Genomic DNA, 26,625 nt, shown 5'->3' with positions numbered 1-26,625 from the left:
TGGAATTAAAAGGGAGATAACTGGATTTCATCCATGGTTTGCCTGTTTCTGAATCTTAACAGTGGCATTATCTTCTTTGGCAGGTCCCCATAAACTTTTCTTACAGGGCCAGGGTCACTTGATGGAAATACCATCCACAGAGAACCAGAAGTCAGACTGGACACCTTCCTCTGTAATTCTGTGACCATCCCCTAAGGGACCCCACTGTTGTCTCTTGAACAGCCCCTTCTTATCTGGTAGATACATGGGCCCCTAATATCAGTGAGCTTCACGGGAGTGAAACACACACATTTTCATAACTATGATCTCATTTAATCTTCATAGTAAGCCCTTGAAGTTTGCATCAGTTGTCTGCGTTTACATTTTGTTTAGGAATCTTAACCTTTCTTCCTTGCCTGTTCCTTCAACTTTGGTGTTCTCATTGCAGAACCTGATATAGAAAACCCAGCAGGAAGTTGATATGGAAACTCAGCAGGTGCCTTTCTTACTAGCACTGTATGAAGAGTAACATCCTTCTGAATTACTCAACATAAAACAGATGCTTTCTGCCCTGCATGACTCTTCCTTTTTCCTTTCCCCTTAACAGGGATCATTAAATCCATGCCTCCTTTGACTGCATTTGGGGACTTAAGAACCAACTGTCCAGGAGCAGAATGTTTTTATTTCTGTTGCTCACTCTTTCCCCCCCAACAAGGCCACACATGAGCTTGCCAATCCTCCCACACTTCTCCATCTTTGTCACTAATCTGCAGTCTGCTCTCTTCCTGATACTGGCACACATCCCAACTTATTATTGCCTCTGAACTGAAACTTTCTAAACTTTTATGATTAACTTTATTGTTTGTTTCTCTGTTGGTTAAAACTATTGGGAAAATAGATGCATTTGATCTGGGCCTCATTCAGTGGGTAGGTGGAGCTGTCTGAATTTTTTTAAACACTAAGTTTTAAAATCAGTTGCTACTGACAAGCACAATAAATATAATTGCATGGGATTGAAAGCATTGGTGTGACCTGAGTAGAGGCCAGCTGTGCGGAACTCGACTTGCCTGGAAATCTTCGCAACTCAAAATTCTGCTCCAGGAAGGTCCCAAACAGCCATTGGAACCAGTGGGAAAGAGGACTGGATTACTTCACGCCAGTACAACTTGAGCATCAATACAAACTTTCATTTTTTTCTCTAACGTGTATGTGAATCATATTAATTACGACATGGTTCATTAAAAAAGGAGTAATTGGCTCCTGCTGTAAAATGTCAATGTCTGCCCTAAGAGTCATTTTTCTTTTTTAGATCAGCATGCCTCTTTATTGACCAGATTTGCCTGATTCTGATTTAATGTGCATTTAGCTATTTCATCTTGTTACAGAAGTAGAGCATCGTGGGTTTTTCTTCCTTCTCCAGGTGGCCTTTTTAAAGATGTGATGGTTGGAGCTGAGGCATTCCTCTCCCCGGAGGACAGCTCTCTGGGCCGGAGCACATGGGAGGCCAGCGTTCTGCACGGTGGGCAGCCATTACAGACACAAGAACCAGAGCTACAGAATAAGAGCATTGCATTGAAGTTGTGTGAGTTTACCTGTTGGCATAAAGTCTCTAAGAGTTGAGTTCACTTGAAATCCTTGAAGAACCAAGGCAATGAAGGAAGTTACAGTAGCAAAGAAGTTATGTCTCTATTTCCCACAGAGAGGAATATTCAAACATGTGCTGTGTCAGCACCACCTGGAAGGTTATTAACTAGTGGAGTCCCATCTGTCCTTTGGGGAACGCAGTGAGGGTCATCGTTAGTGGAACTGAATGTTAACTGCTATACATCCAAGCAGACAAACTTAGAAACTTCCCATTTGGTTTGTTGAAAACAAATTTTTAGAAAGAAAAAATGGAGAATTATGTATACCTTCTTCAGAAGAGATGCTCCATAAATGAATGTTTGTTGAATACGTGATTATCAAATTAAAGGTTTTCCTGTTTATGCAAACCTGCACGTGTTCCTTTTATTCTGTATTTCCTTTACTATACTATTGCCTATCAAACAAGTATACCTCACTGATGTCCTGTTACAGAATTGCCTTAATCCTTGTGTGCCAGAGCAGGTGGATAAGAAACCATGGAATGAGAATGACAGAGCTAGAGGGAATCCTACGGAGCATGGGGGAGCTACTGATTTCACAGAAAAGGTTTGCTCCTTGCCTATAGTCACCAGCTCGGGCCTTGAATGGAACTTGGAGCCTGAATGGGACTTGGAGCCTGGCAGATCTCCTTTCGCCCTCTACAGTCAGGAGGACTGTCTGGATCTGCAACCTCACTAGGTGCTCATCCAGACTCTTGGCATTCATCCTAGACCAAAGGCCACCTAATACCTCTCTCCCCCCAAAACACTGGGTTATACATGCCCTAATTTCCTAACACTCAAAACACAAGTGTCACTTGGCATTGTGCTTTGGTGAACTTTTCATTTCACCAAGACAGTTGTCCTGCCAGCAGAGCAGGATAGTGTCGCACTCCTAATCTGTCACCAGCAGACCAGCGGGGGAATGAGACCCATCTGTTTGACCCTGCAGAGTCACTTTATTAAGCACAGTTTGAAACATTGAAGATCTCTGATATGTCCACAACACATGGCCATAGACTAGAATGAGTTTGGCTTCTCTTAGGCTACTAAGTTCCCAAAAACCAAGCTGATTTTTCATGCATTAGATTTCTAGCTATCCCTGTAGAACAGGGTTTCTCAACCTCGGCACCATTTACATTTGTTTGGGGCTGGATGATTGTTGTGGGAGACTGTCCTGAGCTCCTGCGCTGTGGGGAGGAAAGACCTTTTTCAATGGCTGCAGTTTTCAAATCAAACTGATAAAAAACAGATTAACAAGGAAAAAAACCAATTTAATTACATACATCCACACAGGAGTTTCACAAAGGAATGAGACTCAACGAGGTGGTCAGATAATTGAGGTTTATATACCATTTTAGGCTAAACAAAGAAAAAAGAGTTTGGGGCTTCTTGGCAGGGGAGGCAAGTTATAGGAAGGTGAGGGAAGGAAATGTATGGTAATAGGGTTGTCTTGTTATGTAGATAAGAGTTCCTCAGATGATAAGAATTGTCTCCCAGAGTAGCTCTCTTCGATGTCTTTACAAATGGAAATTTCCTTTATAAATGTAAATTTCATTTACAAAAAAAGGAAATTTATACTTTATTTTTAGGCAGTTACTTTTTTCTGCCTCTGCTGGCTCTCAATTGTCTTAGCTCAAAATAATCCTTCTGTCACAGGGGTGGATTTTGTAGTGACATATCCTGGCACACTTCAGTGCACCCAAGGATGTGGAGCAGCATCCCTGGCCTCTCCTGACCAGATTCCTGTTGCCCCCTACCCCAGTTGTGACAACTAAAAACATCAGCAGACATTGCCCTGGTGTCCAAAATCGACTGCAGTTGAAAACCATTGCCATAGAGAATGAAACAAGATTTGATGACTACATTTAGCGCGTTGCCACTGACATAGCCATTACAAAGTCTAGGTCTTTTTGTGGCCTGTGGTCTGTTAGTATACTATTGGTTTCACAAATGAATGCATTCATGCTGAATACTTGTGTGTGTGAATATTTCTTAAGAATTCAGTTTGTATTGTTAGAGACTGGAATAAACTCAGTGAAGCAGAGTTCAGTCAGTGCATAAAATAGAAATTTCTTCTGAGACAGTCTTTATTCCTCTGGAGAAGAAAGCAGCTGTTACTGTGTTTGTTTGCAGTTGAGATGGTGAAGGTGCTCAGGATTCAGGACAACTCGACCAGTCAAGAAAACCTGGCTAGAAGAGTGTTCTAATTTACTAACGTTGTCTAAATAAAATCAGGTTGAGTCAAGTATAGTTAGACCCCTTCACCTCTCTCTTGAGTCTTAGGTGGAACCAGGCCAAAGAGGGCTAAGCACACCTTCCTGAGGGCACAGGTGGGACATGGGGGTGGAGGGTTGTGAGCAACTCTGAGGGAGGGCAAGGAGTATGGGAAGGTCTGTCTGTCTGTCTCTCTCTCACACACACACACAGACACACACACAAGATTTCTGACTATAAACTACCCTTACTGTGTGAAATTGCACCTATCATGCAACTTAAAATTTTGCCATGGTGAGGTTCTCAAGTTCAACAGATGTCTATTGGCTCTCCTACCATTGGGAAAGGAGGGCCAGCACAGCTGAGCCAGTGCCTGAGTGAGCTGTTAATGTCTATGCACTGGGTAGGCCTGAGGGTCACATGTAAACCCATATGAGTCTCCTTTAGGGCCACAGGGAGTGGGGAAAGAAGGGAAAAGGGAGCACTTCTAGTTATCCTTTCTCTTTGCTAAATTAAAAAAAAAAATGCTTATCTCTCTCTGATAGAGACAGAAGTATCCAGCCAACATTAAAGAGGTTTAGTTAAACTACATAAGGAGGGCTAGAGACAATTGAGGCAGGCTGTACAAGCTCCATATTGGCCTTCGGAAGTAATTCCACATTAGCCTCCTGTAGTTTATGTGTACAATTCCGGAATCTAGTCAGTAGCAGTCCTAGATGATGGTAACACAGAATTTTAATACACTATTAAGAGGTTGGAAAAAAAAAACCGAGCAAGGGTTAGTCAGCAAAAAGAGGAAGAGACATTGTGGGTAAAAAAAAAAAAATAGTTCACTATCATCATTTGAATAATTCTATGCATGACACTCTTGTTGGTCTTTAACACCAATTACCTCATGGAGTTCTCCCCACGACTCTGATACAGGTGCCAATATTTTCCCATTTTACAGATGGCAGGTAAAAGTAGGACTAGGGAGCCACTTGGGCACTTTACCACAGATGGTCAGAGAGTTCTGAGTAAGAGGCCTCTGGGTAAAAGAAGATCAAACAGAATAGATATAATGAAGCAAGTTTTGTTAAATAATTGGGAATAAGGCAAGACACAGGGCAAGAAAAGTACCATGTAGTATTCAAAAATGACTGAAGTTAAGGAAAGGAACGGGAAAAGTAAAAAAGAAGTTAAAACCCCAGAAATAGTGAAAATCCAAATGAGAGTCAAAAGACTAATAGCAGATTATGTTAGCCATATCTCACGTCTTGCTTTTTGTGCTTTCATGTATTATCTCTCTTTTAATTCTCAAAATAATCCTATGAGGGAATTCTTTCAATCCCTATTTATGTGTGAGGATAGTGAAGGGCCAGAGGGTAAGTGGATATTTTAGACACATAGTAAGGAGCAGAGCTGGGTTTGGAGCACAGGCACATAGTCATTATTCCACTGAACCTCTTGGATACCAGTGATGGAATCAACACAGTCGAGAGAAAGAAAGAGAGAAGGAGGAAGAAAGAAAGAGGGAAGAAGGGAAAGAAGGAAGGAAAGAAAGAAAGGAAAGAGAAAGAAAAGGAGATTGGCAAGGACCAGAGCCATATTAAAACACCAAATTTCCAATCCATTTTGATATCTGAAAACTGCCGTGAATGAGTGGTTCTGTGAACTCATTCTTACCTAGTATGACAAGAATAGATAGATGCTGGTGAAAACTTCTACTGGCCACCAATTTTGGCAAACCAATCTCTAAGTTTGTTCATTTCATATGTATTCATTGAAAGCTTACTTCATGCCAGGCATAGTTCTGGGTACGACAGATAGGATCAGTTAAAGTCCCTGCCCTCATGGAGCTTATATTTTCATGGGGGGACAGACAAAAAAAAAAAAGACATTCTGAAAATAATAAGTACAGCAAGAAAAAAAAACTGGATAAAGGGAGAGTGTGCAGAGTGTGCTATTTTGGACAGGTTGAGCTTTAAGTGTATGTATACTTTTGGTGCATATATGGTCACAATATTTGAACTCTCGTCTTTAGTGACTATGGAGATACATTAGTAAATACCAACAGATTGAGTAGAATCCACGACCTGAAATCATTTTGCCAAAAGTAGATTGGCTAAACAAGGACACACCAATATTAGCAAAGCTTGTTTGATTCCATTAATTACAGAAAATCTGGCCAGAACCAGGCCCTTGGACGTAATTGACCTTGCACTAACCACTTCGGTAATTAAACCTGATCAGTGGCCTCTGTAGTAAAAAATGCTAGCAAGGTTAAATGGTTTTGTATGATAGATAAAGCCAGTCTAGTTATTGTCCCTGGAACATTTGTTTTTGTTCTTAGTGTATAACAAAGATTAATTGGGGCCCACATTTCATTATAATTCAGGAATGTAAGGATGACTGGTATATCTTAGTCTGTAGTTAGAAAAGCATTAACATTTATCTTACACATCAGAGGGATGGTTCCCACTAATTGCTTATCTTAGAGTCTTACATCTTCTTAAATACTCAAGAGTGTGACTTAATATAACAATTTCTCTTTGTTTGCCTCTTGAGATGCTTCAAGCTTGTATCTTCTGAACCAGAGCTCATCATCATTCCTTAATCTGGGGGAAAAGTGGGAGAGAGTTACTTGGAAATAAGTTCTTTTAACAGGTAAGTTCCCTAGTTTTAAGAGTAATGATATAAACACGTACCTAAAAGAACAGGTTAGAAAGCATCCAATCTATACTACTATTCTTTTTAAAGAATATGGTTCCATTTTCATTCAAGAATAGACTAAACCAACTTGTCTTCAAACCTGCTACAGATAAAGTAAAAAACCCATTTTCAGGGCCCCACATTTATGACAGGGTCCTTTGGCCACAAGGTGCAATAAACAGTGCAGGGTTTGCCCAGACTCACCTGTGACCTTCCACAGCCTTTCTGGTCAGAGTGGGAATGGCTGACAAGATGACTCCATTTCATGATTCAATAACAATTTTTCCTTTTATCTTATTATGTCTTGGAGGAAAAAAAGAGAAGGATTTGTACTGCCAGAACTCATTTATACACACTCTATTATTGTCCTGCTTACAAATTTCAATATGTCAACCAAAAAAACCCAAATCAAGCACACTGTAAGTGGGTAAATTCATTTAAAACTTAATTTGGAATTTCTGGCCGAACCTTTTCAAAACTCAAGAAAAATAGGGTTCGTTACTCTTTGCCCAGAACCTTCTAGGCCTGAGTAGGCCACAGGAGGCTTTCTGTAGATTTATACTAGAAAAGGAACTGTAGAAGCAAAGCACCATATATATATATATATATATATATATATATATATATATATATATACACTCATAACAAAATCTGTTTCTTCACTGAGTCTTAGGAAACTCATGCTTGGGAACAGGAACAGATCTCTTTGACCTGTACCTCCTCTTCATTTCCTACCACTCTCCCTGCACCTACCTAAACAATACCAAGTGCCAGTCTTGGTTACCCTTGTGCTCCCTTCCAGAATCAAGACTTAAGAGTTGTGGCCTCTTCATTTGAAACTATTGAAAAACAAGAATTCTTGTCCCCTCAAAGGCCTTCTAGCTAGACTAAGAATCAAATTAACATGAGACAAACAGGAGAAAATAAAATTTAATAGCGTATGTATGAGGAATCCACACAGGCATGGAAATTCCAAAGAAAGGCAAAATGAAGTCTTTATATCATCCTGAAATAAGGAGAAGGAGGTAGAGATCTGGGACTTCAGAGGGAAGAATGCAATTCACTGGGTGATAAGAAGTAGAGCATACATGAGCTAATTAGATGTTTGCCCTACCACCCAGATGAGTCCCTCAGATAAATTTATCTCTGCTAATAATCCTTAGTCTGAGAAAGACCCCCTACATTTAGATTCTTCTAGGCTATTACAGGAAGGTCAAAAGTTTCTTTTGAGCCTGTAGGGTCTCAGTTACCTTCAGCTCAAAATAACCTTCATACTGGAGTGGCCTGTCTAAACAACTTTCTCCTCAAAGGATGGTGACAGTATCAAAATTAGTCATTGTTAGTTTTTTTCCATGATAAAGTTTTTTTTTTTAATTTGAGCATAGTCATCATTAGTTTTATGTCCCATAATAATATATATTGGATTTAGAAAGTATACCATCCACTTACACTTTTTGAAAAAAAAATTAGTTATAGCTCCTTCTCTTTCTTCCAAATATCCTGAATAATAAATTCAACAAAAGGCACTATAAATCCTCTCAAATGTCCTTGTGAACATAAAGCTTAATCCAAATGTTAAGAAAGAATTCTTAAGAGGTATGTAAGGTAACAACGGCATTTGAATAAAATTCCACATTTTAATTCAGTAATATCTGAGAAATGATGATGTCAAGAAGAAAAGAAAAAGTAGTCAAGTTACTTTTATTAAGCACAGATGAAAGAAGTCATTTTATTGTTGATATTAAGAGAAAAATAAGTTGAAATGTATTTTTAAATCTTTTAAAAAAGAAATCACCAGTAAATTGGAAATGTATGTGTTAGAAATCACTAGAGGAAACAAAAAGGACTTGATCAATAAAACACATTTCCTGTGTATATCTCCAACCCTAAGATAATTGTCCAAGGCAATTTCAGAAGAGCTCAATTCCATACTTGTGTTTATTTGTTCTTCTGCTTTATTCTATCAAGCCAAGGATGTCTTCTAAATAAAGTTTCTATCTATGGAACATTTGGTGGTTGTATTTCTTACGTAATCAATAAAGTGTTTCTGAAGCGTGTACTATCATTAGACCTGGTTTTGATGGGATTAAAACTGAGAACGGAGGTGAAGAAAAGCATTTGGGAAGAGAACTCTACAAAGTAATGAGTGATGATATGAAACCACCAGAATGGAACCCAGTGATTGTGGAAGTCCAAAGAGGTCCTCCTCAATGAATGTGACAAAGAAGATACTTTTGTTCAGATGAGGCCAGGGTTCCTTGTAGGCTTTAAGTGATAGTTAAGATTTGGGAAGACGGGAAGACAGGAAGACAGAGACCCTCAGGAAGAGCAGCATTCAAAACAGCAAGAATATTTGGTCATATGGGAGGAACTAAGAGGTGACAGTGAATGATAAAATAGGAAAGAGTTCTTAGATTGTGGAAGGCACTAAATGCCTGTCTTAACTTCTCAGGGATCAAGCACAACATGAACAGGAAATATTGTATATGTGTGTGCCCAACACTGAGGGCCTCTTGAGCTTTAGAATTTATTTTTTAAAGATTTTCTTTATTTGAGAGAGAAAGAGCACAAGCTGCAGGAGGAGCAGAGAGAGAAGCAGACTCCCCAGTGAGCAGAGAGCCTAGCCTGATGTGGGGCTCAGTCCCAGGACTCTAAGATCATGACCTGAGCCAAGGCAGATGCTTAACTGAGCCACCCAGGTGCCCTGAGCTTTAGGATTTAAATGCAGTGATTAAGAGGCTCTTGGGTGGTTCAGTTGGTTGAGCATCTGACTCTTGATTTCTGTTCAAGTCATGATCTCAGGGTCATGAGATCAAGCCCTGTGTTGGGCTCTGTACTCAGACCACAATATGCTTGGGATTCTCTCTATCCCTCTCTGCACTTTCCCCGTTCCCATACATGTACTCTCTCTAAATAAAAAAAATTTTCAAAAAGAAAGAAAGAAATGCAATGGTAAAGAGTGAGAGAGGCCTAGCATCCCACAAGACTATTTGGGTTGAAATGTCACCTATATAATCTTGAGCTAGTTCCTTAGTCTCATCTTTAAAATGAGGTTAAAAAAAATTAGCATCTATCTCATAGTTTTTGAGTATTACATGGGTCACTGCATGTATAGTGTTTAGAACAGTGTTTAGCACACAGCACACAATACATTTTAGCTATAGTTATTCCTCTATGAACTTGCTATTCTCTGCCACTCCCCCTGCCCATTGCCTATGAAATTTATTTTCTGAGGCTTTAAGCAGAAGAATGACATGATGAAGGTGATGCCTTAGAAAAATTAATCTGGTAGCAGAGCACAAGGTAGATTGAGAAGAAGAAAGGAAGACCATTGTTGCAAAACAAGAGGCTTTCCAATTCAAAAAAAAAAAAAACTATCCTAGAATGTCTTCACCAAATAACTTTGTCAATGCTTTTTCCTTCTTTGCTTTTAATTATTTTCGAAGGCCACTAAAAGTACAATAGGATACATACTTTTCCATTTGCAATCAGTTTAGGTTTAACAGTGCAGGCTAACCCGTTTTGAGCATTTTCACATAAACCTTGAAAAATAAGTTCTTTTTCAGAGTCTTCTCTTGTGAGCAGAAAAGGTTTTGCAAAAACCTTTAAATAAATAAAAAAAAAAAAAAAAAAAAAAAAAAAAAACCTTTAAATGAGGAAGGGAATCCAGCCCAGAACTTTCTGACCAGACATCCTACAGGTATGTCCTCTGGACTAAAGTTCAATTTACCTTTTGTGTAATTTCCAAAAGTACCAGGAATCCTTTTTTGTTGTTCAATATCACTGGTTCTCAGGAGAATAGGGCAGTCTTCATGGCAAACAAACCCTATTCCCTTGCATTCTTAATTTTCTTTGTGTCCTCCCCCCCACACACACACACTTATGTTTAGAATTATGCTATGGTCATAACAGTATAAAATGTGAATGCTTGACCAGAAATTCCACAGATGGAAAGAAGTTGTTGAATATGTTACTAAATTTCAGATAAGTGGGTACTTTTCTTAGAAAATAATTCATCATATTCCTGAAATGAATTAGGACCTAACATTTGAGTAACTTATGTTTATGTAGGGTGTGTAGTCCACTCCAGCTCAGGGAAGTAGACAAATGGGGTTAGATGAGCAGGAATAAACCATATTTCTCTGGTTCTTCTCCCCACTTACTATAGAAAATCCTGCAACTCACCACAAACTACTCAAATTATATCAAAGGTGTCCCAGGTGGTGCTCATACATTCCTATACTGCCTATCATCAATCTCAAGGCATCTGCCACATTCTTCTATTTCTTCTCAATAAACATCATGTGATGCTGGTGATCTCCACTGCTAAGGTGTTCCCATGGGGGCTGTCCTGTGTAAAGTGTGACACCTCACCTTCCTGGACATGCCAATGGAGTAAAAGAGTGCCATCATCTCAGAGACTTCTATAAGCCAATATTCAGCTGTGTATTGTGAGAACATAGATTCCCTCCATTTTGTGCTGCACTTTGATGTGGATCCCAAAGCAGTGTTATCCCACACCCGTGTCTATAAAGTTTTTAGTAAAAATTACTTTATCATTTAAAAAAAACTTTTTTAAGATTTATTTATTCATGAGAGACACAGAGAGAGACGGTCAGAAACATAGGCAGAGGGAGAAGCAGGCTCTTCAAAGAGAGCCCAATGTGGGACTTGATCCAGGATTCCAGGATTACGCCCTGAGCTGAAGGCAGATGGTCAACTGTTGAGCCACCTAGGTGTCCCTCATTTTTTAAAATTTGAAGTCTGTAGCCCAGCCTAGCCTAGCCCAGCAGCTGGACTTAAAGACAAACTTTGAGTACTATCCATGAACACACCATTTTTTTAACCAAGCCCATGCTTAAGCATCTGCCTTTGGTGCAAGTCATGATCTCAGTGTCCTGGAATCAAGCCCTATTCAGTGGGGAGCCTGCTTTTTCCCTCTTCCTCCGCTATTCCCTCTGCCTGTGCTCTCTCTTGATTTGAGAGATCAAATGAATAAGTAAAATTTTATTTTATTTTTAAAAAATATTTTATTTATTCATGAAAGACACAGAGAGAAAGGTAGAGACATAGGCAGAGGGAGAAGCAGGCTCCCCACAGGAAACCTGAAGCAAGACTTGATCCCAGGACCCTGGGATACGACCTGAGCAGAAGGCAGACACTTAACCACTGAGCCACCCAGGTGTCCCAAATCTTTAAAATAAGTGAGTAAGTAAGTAAATAAAATTAGTTTCTTCCAGTAATTCTCTTGGTCCCTCATATAAACACACTCAGGTCAGAAATCCTACATATTAGCACTGTTTGGGTTCCAAACACATTTATATTTTTTACTGTTCTGCCCTTAAGAAAGTGCTGTAACATAAATGTTAACCATTTTTTTCTTTTTTGTTTTCAAGCAGTTTTATAGAATTACTGAGTTTGTGACTATGGTTATGGTGAATTTATGTAACTGTAACTACACTCGGCCCTTAAAAAGCTGTCTTCTTTGTATTTTTGCTCATTTGATTTCATTTCACAGAGAAAATTTCTGTGAAGCAAAGTTTTCATGTAGACTTCCCAGATGAACCTCAGAATTAATTTATAATGATGCACATGTTTTATTTTGTGTAATAAAATGAAGTAACAGAAGAGTTTTTCAAAGAGTGAGAGCTCCTTGAGGGCAGGCCCAATGCTGTATTCATCTTCTTAATCTCATGCTTAGCAGTGATGCCTAATTTAAATATAGTCAATAAATGTTGGCTTCATTAATACCTCTATTGGAGACATGAATATTTGAAAACTAATGAACTGGATCTATAGGGCAGAATTGATTTGAGCCAATCCATTCTTACAAAATGTTTATGCATCTTTGTGACCATTAAAAGGTCCTACATCTAAATAAATAAATAAATAAATAAATAAATAAATAAATAAATAAATAAATAAAAGGTCCTACATCCTTTAAGGTTTATTTCCAATATTTTTTTTTCTCAGAAACGTTTTCCTTATCAGTTCCAGCTCAAAAATATTTATTTATTTTTTGAAAATATATTTTTCAAAAGTAAAATCAAGTCTTTGGTCCTATTGGAAATGCATTGAAGACATTTATCCAGGGCTGTAAAATGTAGATGGAAATTCAATCTTTATTGGATTATATGGTCTTAGATGAATGTAATGACCAAGTTTACAAATCCATTCTGTGTCTTGACTCCTTCCTGACCTGGTTTGGAAACTTTGTGTAAAGTGGCACTTTATCTCTTCTTAATTCCAAAGATGACAGACACAGGATTTCATTGTCTAGTTAGTGGAAGCTGCGTTCTCTGATTAGCTGCCTTGCCCTTTTTGAAGCTTTGATTTATTGGGGCAGAGCAAGCACTGGCTTTTGTATGTGCTGAAAGGAAACTAGGGTAGGGAATAATTTATAGTTCTGTCTTTGCAGCTGAACAAAAAAATAAAGGTTATTTTCATCATATTGCTATAGGAACTGTTCTAAAACAAAAGAAAGATACTGTAATAAGTAGAAACCCAAAGAATGACATTGAGCTACTGTTTCAGTTAACTTAAAAAAAAATTGTTAAAATCATACTTTGAAGCAGATTGGCCCTTCTGAACTCTTATCTTAATTTCACAGAGAACAATGTTTCTTCCAATTTGGCATCAGGGCTGTGCAGGGTAGCATTTCTGTAGCTCTCAGGCAAGTTACATTTGCCAAAACAAAGCGTGGGTGGAAGGTAGCAGGAAAGAACTGACTGGTAGCACTTTTCACCTGGGAAAATACTGCCAAAAAGGAATCCAAAATAGAAGGGCTAAGGAAAAAGTGCTCAACTGTCCATGCAAAAAAAAAAAGGGGGGGATATGTGTCCAAATTTGTTTGGGTTTCCCAAATTCTCATTTTTCTGCTTTTCATACTCAATAAAGTCTGTATTTTGGCACATGATTTGCTACATGAACCCCTCTATTAAAACATATTAGGAAACCTCACAGAATCAGAGTATTTTCTATAATAGAATAAATTCTGGATTTTCCCTTCCGAGCCAGCCAAGACTTTGTGTAATCAAAACAATGAATGTGCAAACTTTTCCAATCTTATGGATAATCCCAAATTCCAACTCAGTGATTCTTGACTCTCAGAGCAAGTTGGATTTCAGGATCTTGAGTAGGGAGTAGGTGAATAGCAGGGATGAATTCCATTGGTGGGTGGGTTGGGGTCAGGATAGGAGAGCATTCTAAGCTGTGATCAGCAGCAGGAGCAAATGACTGGAGGTAGGAAAGTTCAGGGTATGTTTGGAAATGGTACGTTATCAGGTTTAGTAGCAGGTAACATTTTTAGGTACTTAAAATATGCTAGATACTATCTCAGTCGTCAAAGCAACATTCTGCAAAGGATACTTTTATTATCACCATCTTATAGATGAGGAAACTGAGGGCTTAGAGATCTTAGCCAAGCTCATACCGCTAACGTGGCAAAGCTAGCATTTGAGTCTAAGTCAGTTGGGTCAGAGCATAAGCTTCTAACTACAATGTTATCTGTAACCTTTCAACTTTAGCAGAGAATAGGGCTTTTTTCAGAGGAGGAAAGGGCAGTAGAGAAGTGTTGGATAATCTGGAAATTATAGAGCACTCAGTCTCTTTTTCTGGTAGTTTGCTGGAGATCTCCACGTGAATATAGTGTCTACTTTTCAAATCCAACTGGTCTACAGACAAAGCTCATTATCACCTCCATCTTCCTGGGCAACCCTCCCCTGGTGGTTGGCAGTATCAGGGCTACAGCATCATCGCTGGGAACTCATGCAGGCTGGCCAGAGCCCTTGGAGTCAAGGTGTATCCACCTCCCCATATTCCCTCTCCCCTGTGAGTCTCTCCCTCTACCCTCTGGTTCCAGTTGGGCTACTCTGTTTCCCACCTTGCTAGTCTCACCTGGACTAGTACAACTGCTTACTAACACAAGTTCCTTTCTTCCTATCTTCTCCTCGCCCCTAATGCATCTTACAGACACCAGCTAGAAAATTTTCAGAAACCATGGCTCCAGTCATTATCACTCTCCTCAAAACATCATGGCTTTCTGTAGAACTGCCTGCAGAATTCTGTCCAGACTCCTCAGCCTGGCTTTCCTCCATGACTGGATTCCAAACTTCCTTTCCAGCCCTACCTTGTCCAAGACTCCTTATTGATGTTAACTTTCTGAGATCACTAACCAGACTCCCATGGCCTGCCTTTTTAGCTTCTATTCTACCCCTTGTTAATGGAGTGCCTCCTGCCTGAAAATATCCCATTTTTTATCCCATAAAACCTTCCCTCATTCTCCCAGGTCAAATTAGTTACTCCCCATATGAGTTCTCCCATAGCATTTTGCTTATACTTCACATTTCAGATTCTTCCATTTCCTGAATTATGGCATAGATTTTTGGGCTTAAGACTTTCTCCCCAGTTAGACTACAAGTCTTCTGTGATGGTGGGCATCATCTTACTCATCAGTGTGATTCTATTACTTAGTAAGTTCACTGAAATGAATGATGCTAAAATAAAAACATATTCACCTGGTCTTGAGCAGAGGCTACCTCTGAGAGTGAAATTGTTGTGTCCCCTATTTCCTCTCTGAACCAGGGGATCATCCTTGATAACAGACCATACCTTGAGGGGTTAGGTATAAATGAAGCTACACAGGGCAGGAAGGCTTAGAAATATACCCACAGTTGTTTACCACACAGCACCCAAAACAGACTAATTCACTGAAATGAAGAAAGAGTTTATGAACAGCAGGCAGAGGGAGAAGGAGTAGTAGTCTCCCCATAGAGCAGGAAGCCCTATGCAGGTCTTGATTTCAGGACCCTGGGATCATGACCTGAGCTGAAGGCAGAAGCTTAACTGACTGAGCCACCCAGGCACCCCTACCTTGGCATATTCTTAATATTGGAAAACTTTTCATAAAAAGGGAAGATCCCAAGTCATTGTCTATTTGGCATAGGGCAAATTTGACAGGCAGACCAGAACCCCACATAGAAATGAAATCCATGGGCAGCCCGGGTGGCTCAGCAGTTTAGTGCAGCCTTCAGCCCAGGGCCTGCTCCTGGGAACCCGGGATCGAGTCCCACGTCAGGCTCCCTGCATGGAGCCTGCTTCTCCCTCTGCCTGTGTCTCTGCCTCTCTATCTCTCTCTGTGTCTTTCATGAATAAATAAATAAAATCTTAAAAAAAAAGAAATGAAATTCTCTCTCTCTATATATATATATATATATATAAAATAAATGTGTATATATAATCCACTGACTGTAATATAGGTAAGAAATGAAAGAAAGGGATATAATAACCTACATTTCAATATGTAAATGCTCAGTTTAGGATTACAGTGAGGGGCTTGAGTATAAGAACTGCACAACGCAGACTCAGGCAGGTGACTGGTCTCAGTGACTCAAACACATAAGTAGCATTGCTGGGAAAGTGCCAAACAAGACAATATGTAATCTTCCCTTGATTTACATAGTAGTTATAAATCTGGAGAATTCCATGCACATTAAAATGATGCAGAGACATAAATTATTTTTATTTATAAAAGAGAGGTTCTAGGCTCAATTATAGACAGATGTTTTATCTAAACAGATGTCTGATAAAACATCCAACAGTTGTGCAGGATGCAGACAACCCAAACAATTTCCAAAATGACTTCTGGTAGACAAAATTACCCCAGTGAGAATCCCCAGCCTTGGTCACTTGGTTTATGAAGAAGTGTACTCAAAAAAGATAGGTGACTTACCAAAGTTAACTTTTCTATAAAGTAATAAAGTCAAAACTGTAAATAAAACCCATGTCTTTTGATTACTAATCCAGTGTTAACTTCTCAGGTAAATTTATACAAATATAGCTATATATATACGTATGTTACATGTGCATATATTCACACATAAATGATGACATTTACTTGGTTGAAAAACATCCAGTCAGGGTTTGATGAAGTCTGATTCATAAAAGGTGGTTCTGATATTTTGATTAAAATTAGCTCAATCATATTGCTCAACACAAGCAAATAGTTCTGTATGTAAATATGGACTAAGGGTAGGATAGCATTGCATTTCCTAATTATTACAGACTCTTCCATTTCTAATCATATGACTAGCTAGGTAATGAGACTTTCTTCCCACTGAGAGCAACCGCTTTCCATTGAAAATAATTGCAGAGTTTGGGAGGTCCCCAACACCATACTTACTTCTGATACCAATTTCAAGTTTGGGGATCCCCAAGATACCCTCAGGTTTGATGCTAGAAGTACACACAGGACTCACTGAAAGCCATTATACCCATGATTATTGCTTAGTACAATAATAGGTTACATATTAAAATATACCAAGGGCCAAGAAGGGGAAAAGAATCCAGGAAAGTTTCATGTATGAAGCTTCATTTACTCTGTCCAAGTTGAGTCATGGCTAGAGCTAACTTCTCCCAGAATAATGTGTGGTGATATACACAGAGTATTGCCAAAAAGGGAAGCTAACCTGAGCCTTGTGGGCCAGAGTTTTTATTGGGGCTCCGTCACTAAAGACATGGTTCATAGCCTGTGTGGCTCACCCCTCCAGAGCTGATGCTAGGTGACTTAGAGCCCCCACGCTAAATCTCATTGTTAGTCCATTGGTGTGAATCAAGGCCCTTGAGTAAACTAAGACACTCTTTCAGGCAGTACATTCCAAGGACTTAGAGATCACCTCCCCAGAACCAAAACTGAAGGCTAGACATCTCTTTGAGCGAGGTTAATTCTATACTATAACAACAAATTAAAATGCTACAAAATATTGAAAAGCCCTCTTTTTAAGAACATCAAAGCTCTAACAACAGAATTATTATGCCAAAATTAAACAAAGGTGGAACCCAGAAAGGTAAGCAATCCCGCAGCCACTCCTGCCTTGAGGACAGTTTCATGGCTGGTGGGTGGGTCAACGTGTGGAGAACCTTGGGACACTTGGATGGCTCAATGGTTGCCCATCTGCCTTTGACTCAGGGAGCAATCTCGGGGTCTGGGATTGAGTCCCACATCAGCCTCCTGCAGAGAGCCTACTTCTCCCTCTGCCTAAGTCTCTGCCTCTCTCTGTGTGTCTCTCATGAATAAATAAATAAAATATTTTTTAAAAAGGGGTGGGGAACCAGGGCAAAGCCCAAGGTGAGAACTAGAAACACCAGACCCTTATTATCATGCTGGAACCTCAAAGTGAAAGGGTGAACCAGAAATATTCAGCTCACATCCTTCTCCAAGAGAATGTAAGGATATTTACCTTGGTGCCAAGTAGTGATGGAAGGAGAGACAGCCGACATGGAACTGCAGGCTGATCCCAACAAAGATCTGCAGCCTAAATTCCCAGATTTGCAGTCCACTGAAACCCAGGCTGTGAATTTTGTTTAAAGTGGCCTTAAATTGGGATGCCTGGGTGGCTCAGTTGAGCATCTGCCTTTGTTTTTTTTTTTTTTTTTTTTTTTAATTTTTTAAAAAGATATTGTAATTATTTGGTAAGTTCTTTTTTTTTTAATTTATTTTTTTATTGGTGTTCAATTTACTAACATACAGAATAACACCCAGTGCCCGTCACCCATTCACTCCCACCCCCCGCCCTCCTCCCCTTCTACCACCCCTAGTTCGTTTCCCAGAGTTAGCAGTCTTTACGTTCTGTCTCCCTTTCTGATATTTCCCACACATTTCTTCCCCCTTCCCTTATTTTCCCTTTCACTATTATTTATATTCCCCAAATGAATGAGAACATATAATGTTTGTCCTTCTCCGACTGACTTACTTCACTCAGCATAATACCCTCCAGTTCCATCCACGTTGAAGCAAATGGTGGGTATTTGTCATTTCTAATAGCTGAGTAATATTCCATTGTATACATAAACCACATCTTCTTTATCCATTCATCTTTCGTTGGACACCGAGGCTCCTTCCACAGTTTGGCTATCGTGGCCATTGCTGCTAGAAACATCGGGGTGCAGGTGTCCCGGCGTTTCATTGCATTTGTATCTTTGGGGTAAATCCCCAACAGTGCAATTGCTGGGTCGTAGGGCAGGTATATTTTTAACTGTTTGAGGAACCTCCACACAGTTTTCCAGAGTGGCTGCACCAGTTCACATTCCCACCAACAGTGTAAGAGGGTTCCCTTTTCTCCGCATCCTCTCCAACATTTGTGGTTTCCTGCCTTGTTAATTTTCCCCATTCTCACTGGTGTGAGGTGGTATCTCATTGTGGTTTTGATTTGTATTTCCCTGATGGCAAGTGATGCAGAGCATTTTCTCATGTGCATGTTGGCCATGTCTATGTCTTCCTCTGTGAGATTTCTGTTCATGTCTTTTGCCCATTTCATGATTGGATTGTTTGTTTCTTTGGTGTTGAGTTTAATAAGTTCTTTATAGATCTTGGAAACTAGCCCTTTATCTGATATGTCATTTGCAAATATCTTCTCCCATTCTGTAGGTTGTCTTTGAGTTTTGTTGACTGTATCCTTTGCTGTGCAAAAGCTTCTTATCTTGATGAAGTCCCAATAGTTCATTTTTGCTTTTGTTTCTTTTGCCTTCATGGATGTATCTTGCAAGAAGTTACTATGGCCGAGTTCAAAAAGGGTGTTGCCTGTGTTCTTCTCTAGGATTTTGATGGAATCTTGTCTCACATTTAGATCTTTCATCCATTTTGAGTTTATCTTTGTGTATGGTGAAAGAGAGTGGTCTAGTTTCATTCTTCTGCATGTGGATGTCCAATTTTCCCAGCACCATTTATTGAAGAGACTGTCTTTCTTCCAATGGATAGTCTTTCCTCCTTTATCGAATATTAGTTGCCCATAAAGTTCAGGGTCCACTTCTGGATTCTCTATTCTGTTCCACTGATCTATGTGTCTGTTTTTGTGCCAGTACCACACTGTCTTGATGACCACAGCTTTGTAGTACAACCTGAAATCTGGCATTGTGATGCCCCCACATATGGATTTCTTTTTTAAAATTCCCCTGGCTATTCGGGGTCTTTTCTGATTCCACACAAATCTTAAAATAATTTGTTCTAACTCTCTGAAGAAAGTCCATGGTATTTTGATAGGGATTGCATTAAACGTGTATATTGCCCTGGGTAACATTGACATTTTCACAATATTAATTCTGCCAATCCATGAGCATGGAATATTTTTCCATCTCTTTGTGTCTTCCTCAATTTCTTTCAGAAGTGTTCTATAGTTTTGAGGGTATAGATCCTTTACCTCTTTGATGAGGTTTATTCCTAGGTATCTTATGCTTTTGGGTGCAATTGTAAATGGGATTGACTCCTTAATTTCTCTTTCTTCAGTCTCATTGTTAGTGTATAGAAATGCCACTGACTTCTGGGCATTGATTTTGTATCCTGCCACGCTACCGAATTGCTGTATGAGTTCTAGCAATCTTGGGGTGGAGACTTTTGGGTTTTCTATGTAGAGTATCATGTCATCGGCGAAGAGGGAGAGTTTGACTTCTTCTTTGCCAATTTGAATGCCTTTAATGTCTTTTTGTTGTCTGATTGCTGAGGCTAGGACTTCCAGTACTATGTTGAACAGCAGTGGTGAGAGTGGACATCCCTGTCTTGTTCCTGATCTTAGGGGAAAGGCTCCTAGTGCTTCCCCATTGAGAATGATATTTGCTGTGGGCTTTTCATAGATGGCTTTTAAGATGTCGAGGAATGTTCCCTCTATCCCTACACTCTGAAGAGTTTTGATCAGGAATGGATGCTGTATTTTGTCAAATGCTTTCTTTGCATTCAATGAGAGGATCATATGGTTCTTGGTTTTTCTCTTGCTGATATGATGAATCACATTGATTGTTTTACAAGTGTTGAACCAGCCTTGTGTCCCAGGGATAAATCCTACTTGGTCATGGTGAATAATTTTCTTAATGTACTGTTGGATCCTATTGGCCAGTATCTTGTTGAGAATTTTTGCATCCATGTTCATCAGGGATATTGGTCTGTAATTCTCCTTTTTGGCGGGGTCTTTGTCTGGCTTTGGAATTAAGGTGATGCTGGCTTCATAGAACTAATTTGGAAGTACTCCATCTCTTTCTATCTTTCCAAACAGCTTTAGGAGAATAGGTATGATTTCTTCTTTAAACGTTTGATAAAATTCCCCTGGGAAGCCATCTGGCCCTGGACTCTTGTGTCTTGGGAGGTTTTTGATGACTGCTTCAATTTCCTCCCTGGTTATTGGCCTGTTAAGGTTTTCTATTTCTTCCTGTTCCAGTTTTGGTAGTTTGTGGCTTTCCAGGAATGCGTCCATTTCTTCTAGATTGCCTAATTTATTGGCGTATAGCTGTTCATAATATGTTTTTAAAATCGTTTGTATTTCCTTGGTGTTGGTAGTGATCTCTCCTTTCTCATTCATGATTTTATTAATTTGAGTCTTCTCTCTCTTCTTTTTAATAAGGCTGGCTAATGGTTTATCTATCTTATTAATTCTTTCAAAGAACCAACTCCTGGTTCTGTTGATCTGTTCCACAGTTCTTCTGGTCTCGATTTCGTTGAGTTCTGCTCGAATCTTTATTAACTCCCTTCTTCTCTTGGGTGTAGGATCTATTTGCTGTTTTTTCTCTAGCTCCTTTATGTGTAAGGTTAGCTTTTGTATTTGAGTTCTTTCCAGTTTTTGAATGGATGCTTGTATTGCGATGTATTTCCCCCTTAGGACTGCTTTTGCTGCATCCCAAAGATTTTGAACGGTTGTATCTTCATTCTCATTAGTTTCCATGAATCTTTTTAATTTTTCCTTAATTTCCTGGTTGACCCTTTTATCTTTTAGCAGGATGGTCCTTAACCTCCATGTGTTTGAGGTCCTTCCAAACTTCTTGTTGTGATTTAGTTCTAATTTCAAGGCATTATGGTCCGAGAATATGCAGGGGACAATCCCAATCTTTTGGTATCGGTTCAGACCCGATTTGTGACCCAATATGTGGTCTATTCTGGAGAAAGTTCCATGTGCGCTTGAGAAGAATGTGTATTCAGTTGAGTTTGGATGTAAAGTTCTGTAGATATCTGTGAAATCCATCTGGTCCAGTGTATCATTTAAAGCTCTCGTTTCTTTGGAGATGTTGTGCTTAGAAGACCTATCGAGTATAGAAAGAGCTAGATTGAAGTCACCAAGTATAAGTGTATTATTATCTAAGTATTTCTTCACTTTGGTTAATAATTGATATATTTGGCAGTTCCCACATTCGGAGCATATATATTGAGGATTGTTAAGTCCTCTTGTTGAATAGATCCTTTAAGTATGATATAGTGTCCCTCTTCATCTCTCACTACAGTCTTTGGGGTAAATTTTAGTTTATCTGATATAAGGATGGCTACCCCTGCTTTCTTTTGAGGACCATTCGAATGGTAAATGGTTCTCCAACCTTTTATTTTCAGGCTGTAGGTGTCCTTCTGTCTAAAATGAGTCTCTTGTAGACAGCAAATAGATGGGTCCTGCTTTTTTATCCAGTCTGAAACCCTGCGCCTTTTGTTGGGGTCATTAAGCCCGTTCACATTCAGAGTTACTATTGAGAGATATGAGTTTAGTGTCATCATGATATCTATTCAGTCTTTGTTTTTGTGGACTGTTCCACTGAACTTCTTCTTAAAGGGGAATTTTAAGAGTCCCCCGTAAAATTTCTTGTAGAGCTGGTTTGGAGGTCACATATTCTTTTAGTTGCTGCCTGTCTTGGAAGCTCTTTATCTCTCCTTCCATTTTGAATGAGAGCCTTGCTGGATAAAGTATTCTTGGTTGCATGTTCTTTTCATTTAGGACCCTGAATATATCCTGCCAGCCCTTTCTGGCCTGCCAGGTCTCTGTGGAGAGGTCTGCTGTTACCCTAATACTCCTCCCCATAAAAGTCAGGGATTTCTTGTCTCTTGCTGCTTTAAGGATCATCTCTTTATCTTTGGAATTTGCAAGCTTCACTATTAAATGTTGAGGTGTTGAACGGTTTTTATTGATTTTAGGGGGGGATCTCTCTATTTCCTGGATCTGAATGCCTGTTTCCCTTCCCAGATTAGGAAAGTTTTCAGCTAGAATTTGTTCAAATACATATTCTGGCCCTCTGTCCCTTTCGGCGCCCTCTGGAACCCCAATTAAGCGTAGGTTTTTCTTTCTCAGGCTGTCGTTTATTTCCCTTAATCTATCCTCATGGTCTTTTAATTGTTTGTCTCTTTTTTCCTCAGTTTCCCTCTTTGCTATCAACTTGTCTTCTATGTCACTCACTCGTTCTTCCACCTCGTTATCCCTCGTCGTTAGGACTTCTAGTTTGGATTGCATCTCATTCAATTGATTTTTAATTTCTGCCTGATTAGCTCTAAATTCTGCAGTCATGAAGTCTCTTGAGTCCTTTATACTTTTTTCTAGAACCACCAGTAGCTGTATAATAGTGCTTCTGAATTGGCTTTCTGACATTGAATTGTAATCCAGATTTTGTAACTCTGTGGGAGAGAGGACTGTTTCTGATTCTTTCTTTTGAGGTGAGGTTTTCCTTCTAGTCATTTTGCTCAGTGCAGAGTGGCCAAAAGCAAATTGTATTGGGAAAAAGAGAAAAAGAGAGGAGAGAAAGAAGGAAAGAAAAGAGAGAGAGAAAAAAAAAGGGAAGAAAAAGAAAAAAAAACGAAAAAAAAAAGGAAGAAAAAGAGAAAGAAAAAGAAAGGAGAAAAAAAGGGGGGTGGGGGAAGGAAACAAATCAAAAAGCAAAACAAAACAAAAACAAAAAACAAAAAGAAAAAAAAGAACCACAGGGGAGTATCTTCTGATTCTGTGTTCGTTAAGTCCCTTGGCTTCTCCTGGAAGTTGTCCGTCTAGCTGGTGTTCTGGGGGAGGGGCTTGTTGTGCTGATTTTCAGGTGTTAGCAGTTGGGGGAGCTGCTGTGCCCCTGCCTGGTGCAGGGCTCAGTGGGGGTTGTTTACCCCGTGAGGCCGCAGGAGGAACAGCCCCAGTGGCGGGGCAGCTCTGGAAACCTGGATTCAGCTCCGGCAGGAACTCCGTCTGCAGGGCCTGGAGGCTCCGGGGCGGGGCCGCTGATGTGCTCAGCTGGGGCAGGAGCGTCCTCGCTGTCCTGGGCCCTCCCGGCCTCTGCCTGTCCCGGGGGAGGCGGGATCCTGGGCTGTGTCCCGGCGCCCTGTGCTCCGGAGCCTGCGCTGTTGGATTCGCGCTCCCGGGCCGCGCAACCGCCTCCGCGGAGCTGCCGCCCGAGCCCCTCCGAGCTGCTCCTGGAACCGCGCAGCCCCCTCCGCACGGAGCCTCTTCCTCTGCCCGAGCCCCTCCGAGCTGCTCCCGGGGCCGTGCAGCCCCCTCCGCGGAGCCGCCGCCCGAGCCCCCCCCGAGCTGCTCCGGGTCCCGCCGTGCGCGCTGCAGCCCTTCGGGAGCTCGGCGCACTCTCCCGGCGCGCAGTTGCTCTGTTAGTGTCCCCGGGAGCCCGAGGGCATCCCCGCCCTCCTGGGTCCTGCTCCAACTCCCCGCGAACCCCTTTCCCCCGGGAAGGTCGGTGCAGCTCCTGCGTCTCCGGGACGGGGCTCTCCTGTCCTGGGGACCCTCGCCCCGGCCTCAGCCCGGCTCCTCGCGGGGCCCCTCCCCCTTGGAGGCCTTTGTTTCTTTACTTCTTCTTGCCCGTCTTCCTACCTTGATAGAAGCGCGAACTCTTCTCACTGTAGCATTCCAGGTGTTCTCTCTTTAAATCTCAGGCCGAATTCATAGATTTTCAGGATAATTTGAAGGTTTCCTAGGTAGTTTGGTGGAGACAGGTGATTTGGGGACCCTACTCTTCCGCCATCTTGCTCCTCCCCCTCGCATCTGCCTTTGGCTCAGGGCGTGCTCCTGCAGTCCTGAGATCGAGTCCCACATCGGGCTCCCTGCATGAAGCCTGCTTCTCCCTCTGCCTCTGCCTCTGTCTCTGCCTATGTGTTCCTCATGAATAAATAAATAAAATCTTTTTTAAAAAATAAAAAAAATTAAGTGGCCTTAAATGGACAGTGCCTCCAAACACTTAGAAGGAGTAAATTCCAATTCTCTCTGGGGGAGTGCACCTTCATCCTAGGCCTCAAAGAATTCTCACAAATAATTTTCTTTCTTTTTTTTTTTTAAGATTTCTTTATTTATTTGAGAAAGAGAGAGATTGAGCAAGTGGGGAAAGGTGCAGAGGGAGAGAGAATCCTCAAGCAGACTCCCCGCTGAGCATGGAACCTGACACAGCACTGGATCCCAGGACCCTGAGATCATGACCTGAGCTGAAATCAAAAGTTGGATGCTCAACTGACAGAGCCACCCAGGCACCCCCTCAAATAATTTTCTGAAGGAAATGAGCATCATATAGTAAAAGATATCTAAGCCTATAAAGAAATAAGACACAAGAGTAAGAATGAACAGAATAAGAGACAGCAGACACAGACCCACAAATACTTTAGATACTAGAAGTATCAGAGTTGTTTTAGATAAAACAACTACACTTCCTATGCTTCAAGAAATTTAAAACCCTAATTACTGCAAAAGATATTAGGAAAGCCTAGAAAATTAAGTCTACATCTTGAATATCCCAAGATTAGAGCCTCTTCACCTAATACTCACTTGCACATAGACAATAAATAGGAATCACTGATCTTCTGGAAAGGTTTACAGAATTGTGATGCACTCAATTGGCTAAAGTCAAAAGTACATTCTAACCTTTGGCCCTTTGAACAAAAAAGTGACAGTTTTATGATTTATATTATGCAGTGCTATTTTTCAAAAATGTAAATACAGCTGTTCCTCACTTAATCTACTTTATTATAAACATAAAATAAATTGAGTCTACTATTTATTTGCTAATTGGCCTGGGGGAAATTATTTAATATCCTTAAATCTAAGTTTTCTGGGAAATGAGGATAACAGCAAGGACTCCATCATTTGTAAATGAGGGCAAAAATAATACTGACTTCCTGAGGAGCAAACGAGACAATGCGTGTTAGGCGCTTAGTACACTTGGCATGTAGGTAGTGATCAATACATGCTGGCTTCTTTGCAAATAGGAAAACGCAGTGTTTAGAAATGGATATACGTTAGGGGACTATTCACTTGAATAGTTGTATAATATGATGTTCCTTCAAACAGTAGTATATCTGAGACACACTGATTAAAATATTCCTGAGTAGACTTGTGTGCAACAGACACAGGGAGGAGAGCCAGTGGGGACCACTCTTCACAGGTTGGCCTGGTCAGGCTGCCAGTTTCACTTCCAGTTCCTTCTCTCACTTCTCCCTTCCCTCTGATTCCCATATCTTTCTACTCCGGGAACACTGGAAACAGTTGGATACACCTACAGCCAAATAACACTTTGGACACATGAAAAAGATGTTACTACTTTTCTCTGTTTTTCAGGTTGAACTCATCAACTCATTCAACCTTTGTGCTTTGCCAGAGTTTTCCAAAGCTGTAATCATCACTATTTTAAAACCTATACCTGTTTAATTATATCCCACTTTAAGTGTGGAGTCCAAAGAAGACATTTCATGGAATGATGGCCTGATGAATGTAGCTGGTCTGATTCATTTAGGAAATTAATTTCCTGCTCCTACTTATGTTTTCTAGCACAGTCTCATGCCTGCTTGTGTGCTTCTGGGGCCGTAAGAAAGCAGTCTAAGTACACTCACTGACTGTTTGTATAAATAAAGTTGTACTAGAGCACAACCACAAAAAAGTATCCATTTAAGTATTGTGGAAGGCTGCTGTCTTGCTACAACCAGAGGGTTGAGTGAGTACTTGGGACAAAGACCTTAGGGCCCATAAAACCCTATGCTATTTACTACCTGGCCATTTATAGGGAAAGTTTGCTGATCCCCAGATTTACAATGTTATTTGGCTGCTGATGCATGTTTCCCTGGATGCCTTCTCTCCCACCTCATCTCTCTCTACCCTCTCTCTTGCTCATTGTGCTCAAGCCACCCTGGTCTTTCCATTCCTAGGAAAAGCCTTGATACTGATCTTTCCTGCCCAAGGAATTACTGCAGGATATTGGCCTGGCCTGGACCAGTTCTCTCTGTCTAGAGTAATGTTCTTTCAAAGCTGACAGTATCTCATCTTTCACGTTCTGGCTCATGTCTGCTCCTCAGAGAAGCTTCTCTAACCAACCACTCCACCTAAATAGTCCCTCCTCACACACCAAGCTGTTCTTT

General features: G+C 40.5%; 1 protein-coding gene across 7 annotated transcripts in view; it reads left to right on the top strand.

Moving 5' to 3' along the window:
• The window catches only part of UBE3D (ubiquitin protein ligase E3D), a 209,498-nt gene that overhangs the window by 145,876 nt on the left and 36,997 nt on the right, over positions 1-26,625 (top strand). For 3 of the 7 annotated variants that reach the window (XR_007401278.1, XM_025444676.3, XM_049092306.1), the window contains one exon: positions 1,400-1,970. The exons of 2 other annotated variants lie outside the window; for them this stretch is intronic. Coding sequence is in view for 2 of the 5 variants with exons in the window: in XM_025444676.3 (XP_025300461.3) it covers positions 1,400-1,420 (21 nt within the window). In the remaining 3 variants the exon portion in view is untranslated. Of the gene's footprint in view, positions 1-1,399; positions 1,971-6,365; positions 8,516-26,625 lie in introns of those variants that run through there. 2 more of the 7 variants (XR_007401277.1, XM_025444675.3) reach the window with 2 other exon arrangements.

The sequence above is a fragment of the Canis lupus genome, chromosome 12 (genome assembly GCF_003254725.2).
Source record: "Canis lupus dingo isolate Sandy chromosome 12, ASM325472v2, whole genome shotgun sequence".
In the NCBI taxonomy this organism is placed as follows: Eukaryota; Metazoa; Chordata; class Mammalia; order Carnivora; family Canidae; genus Canis; species Canis lupus.
This window is presented reverse-complemented; position numbering and strand designations above follow the sequence as displayed.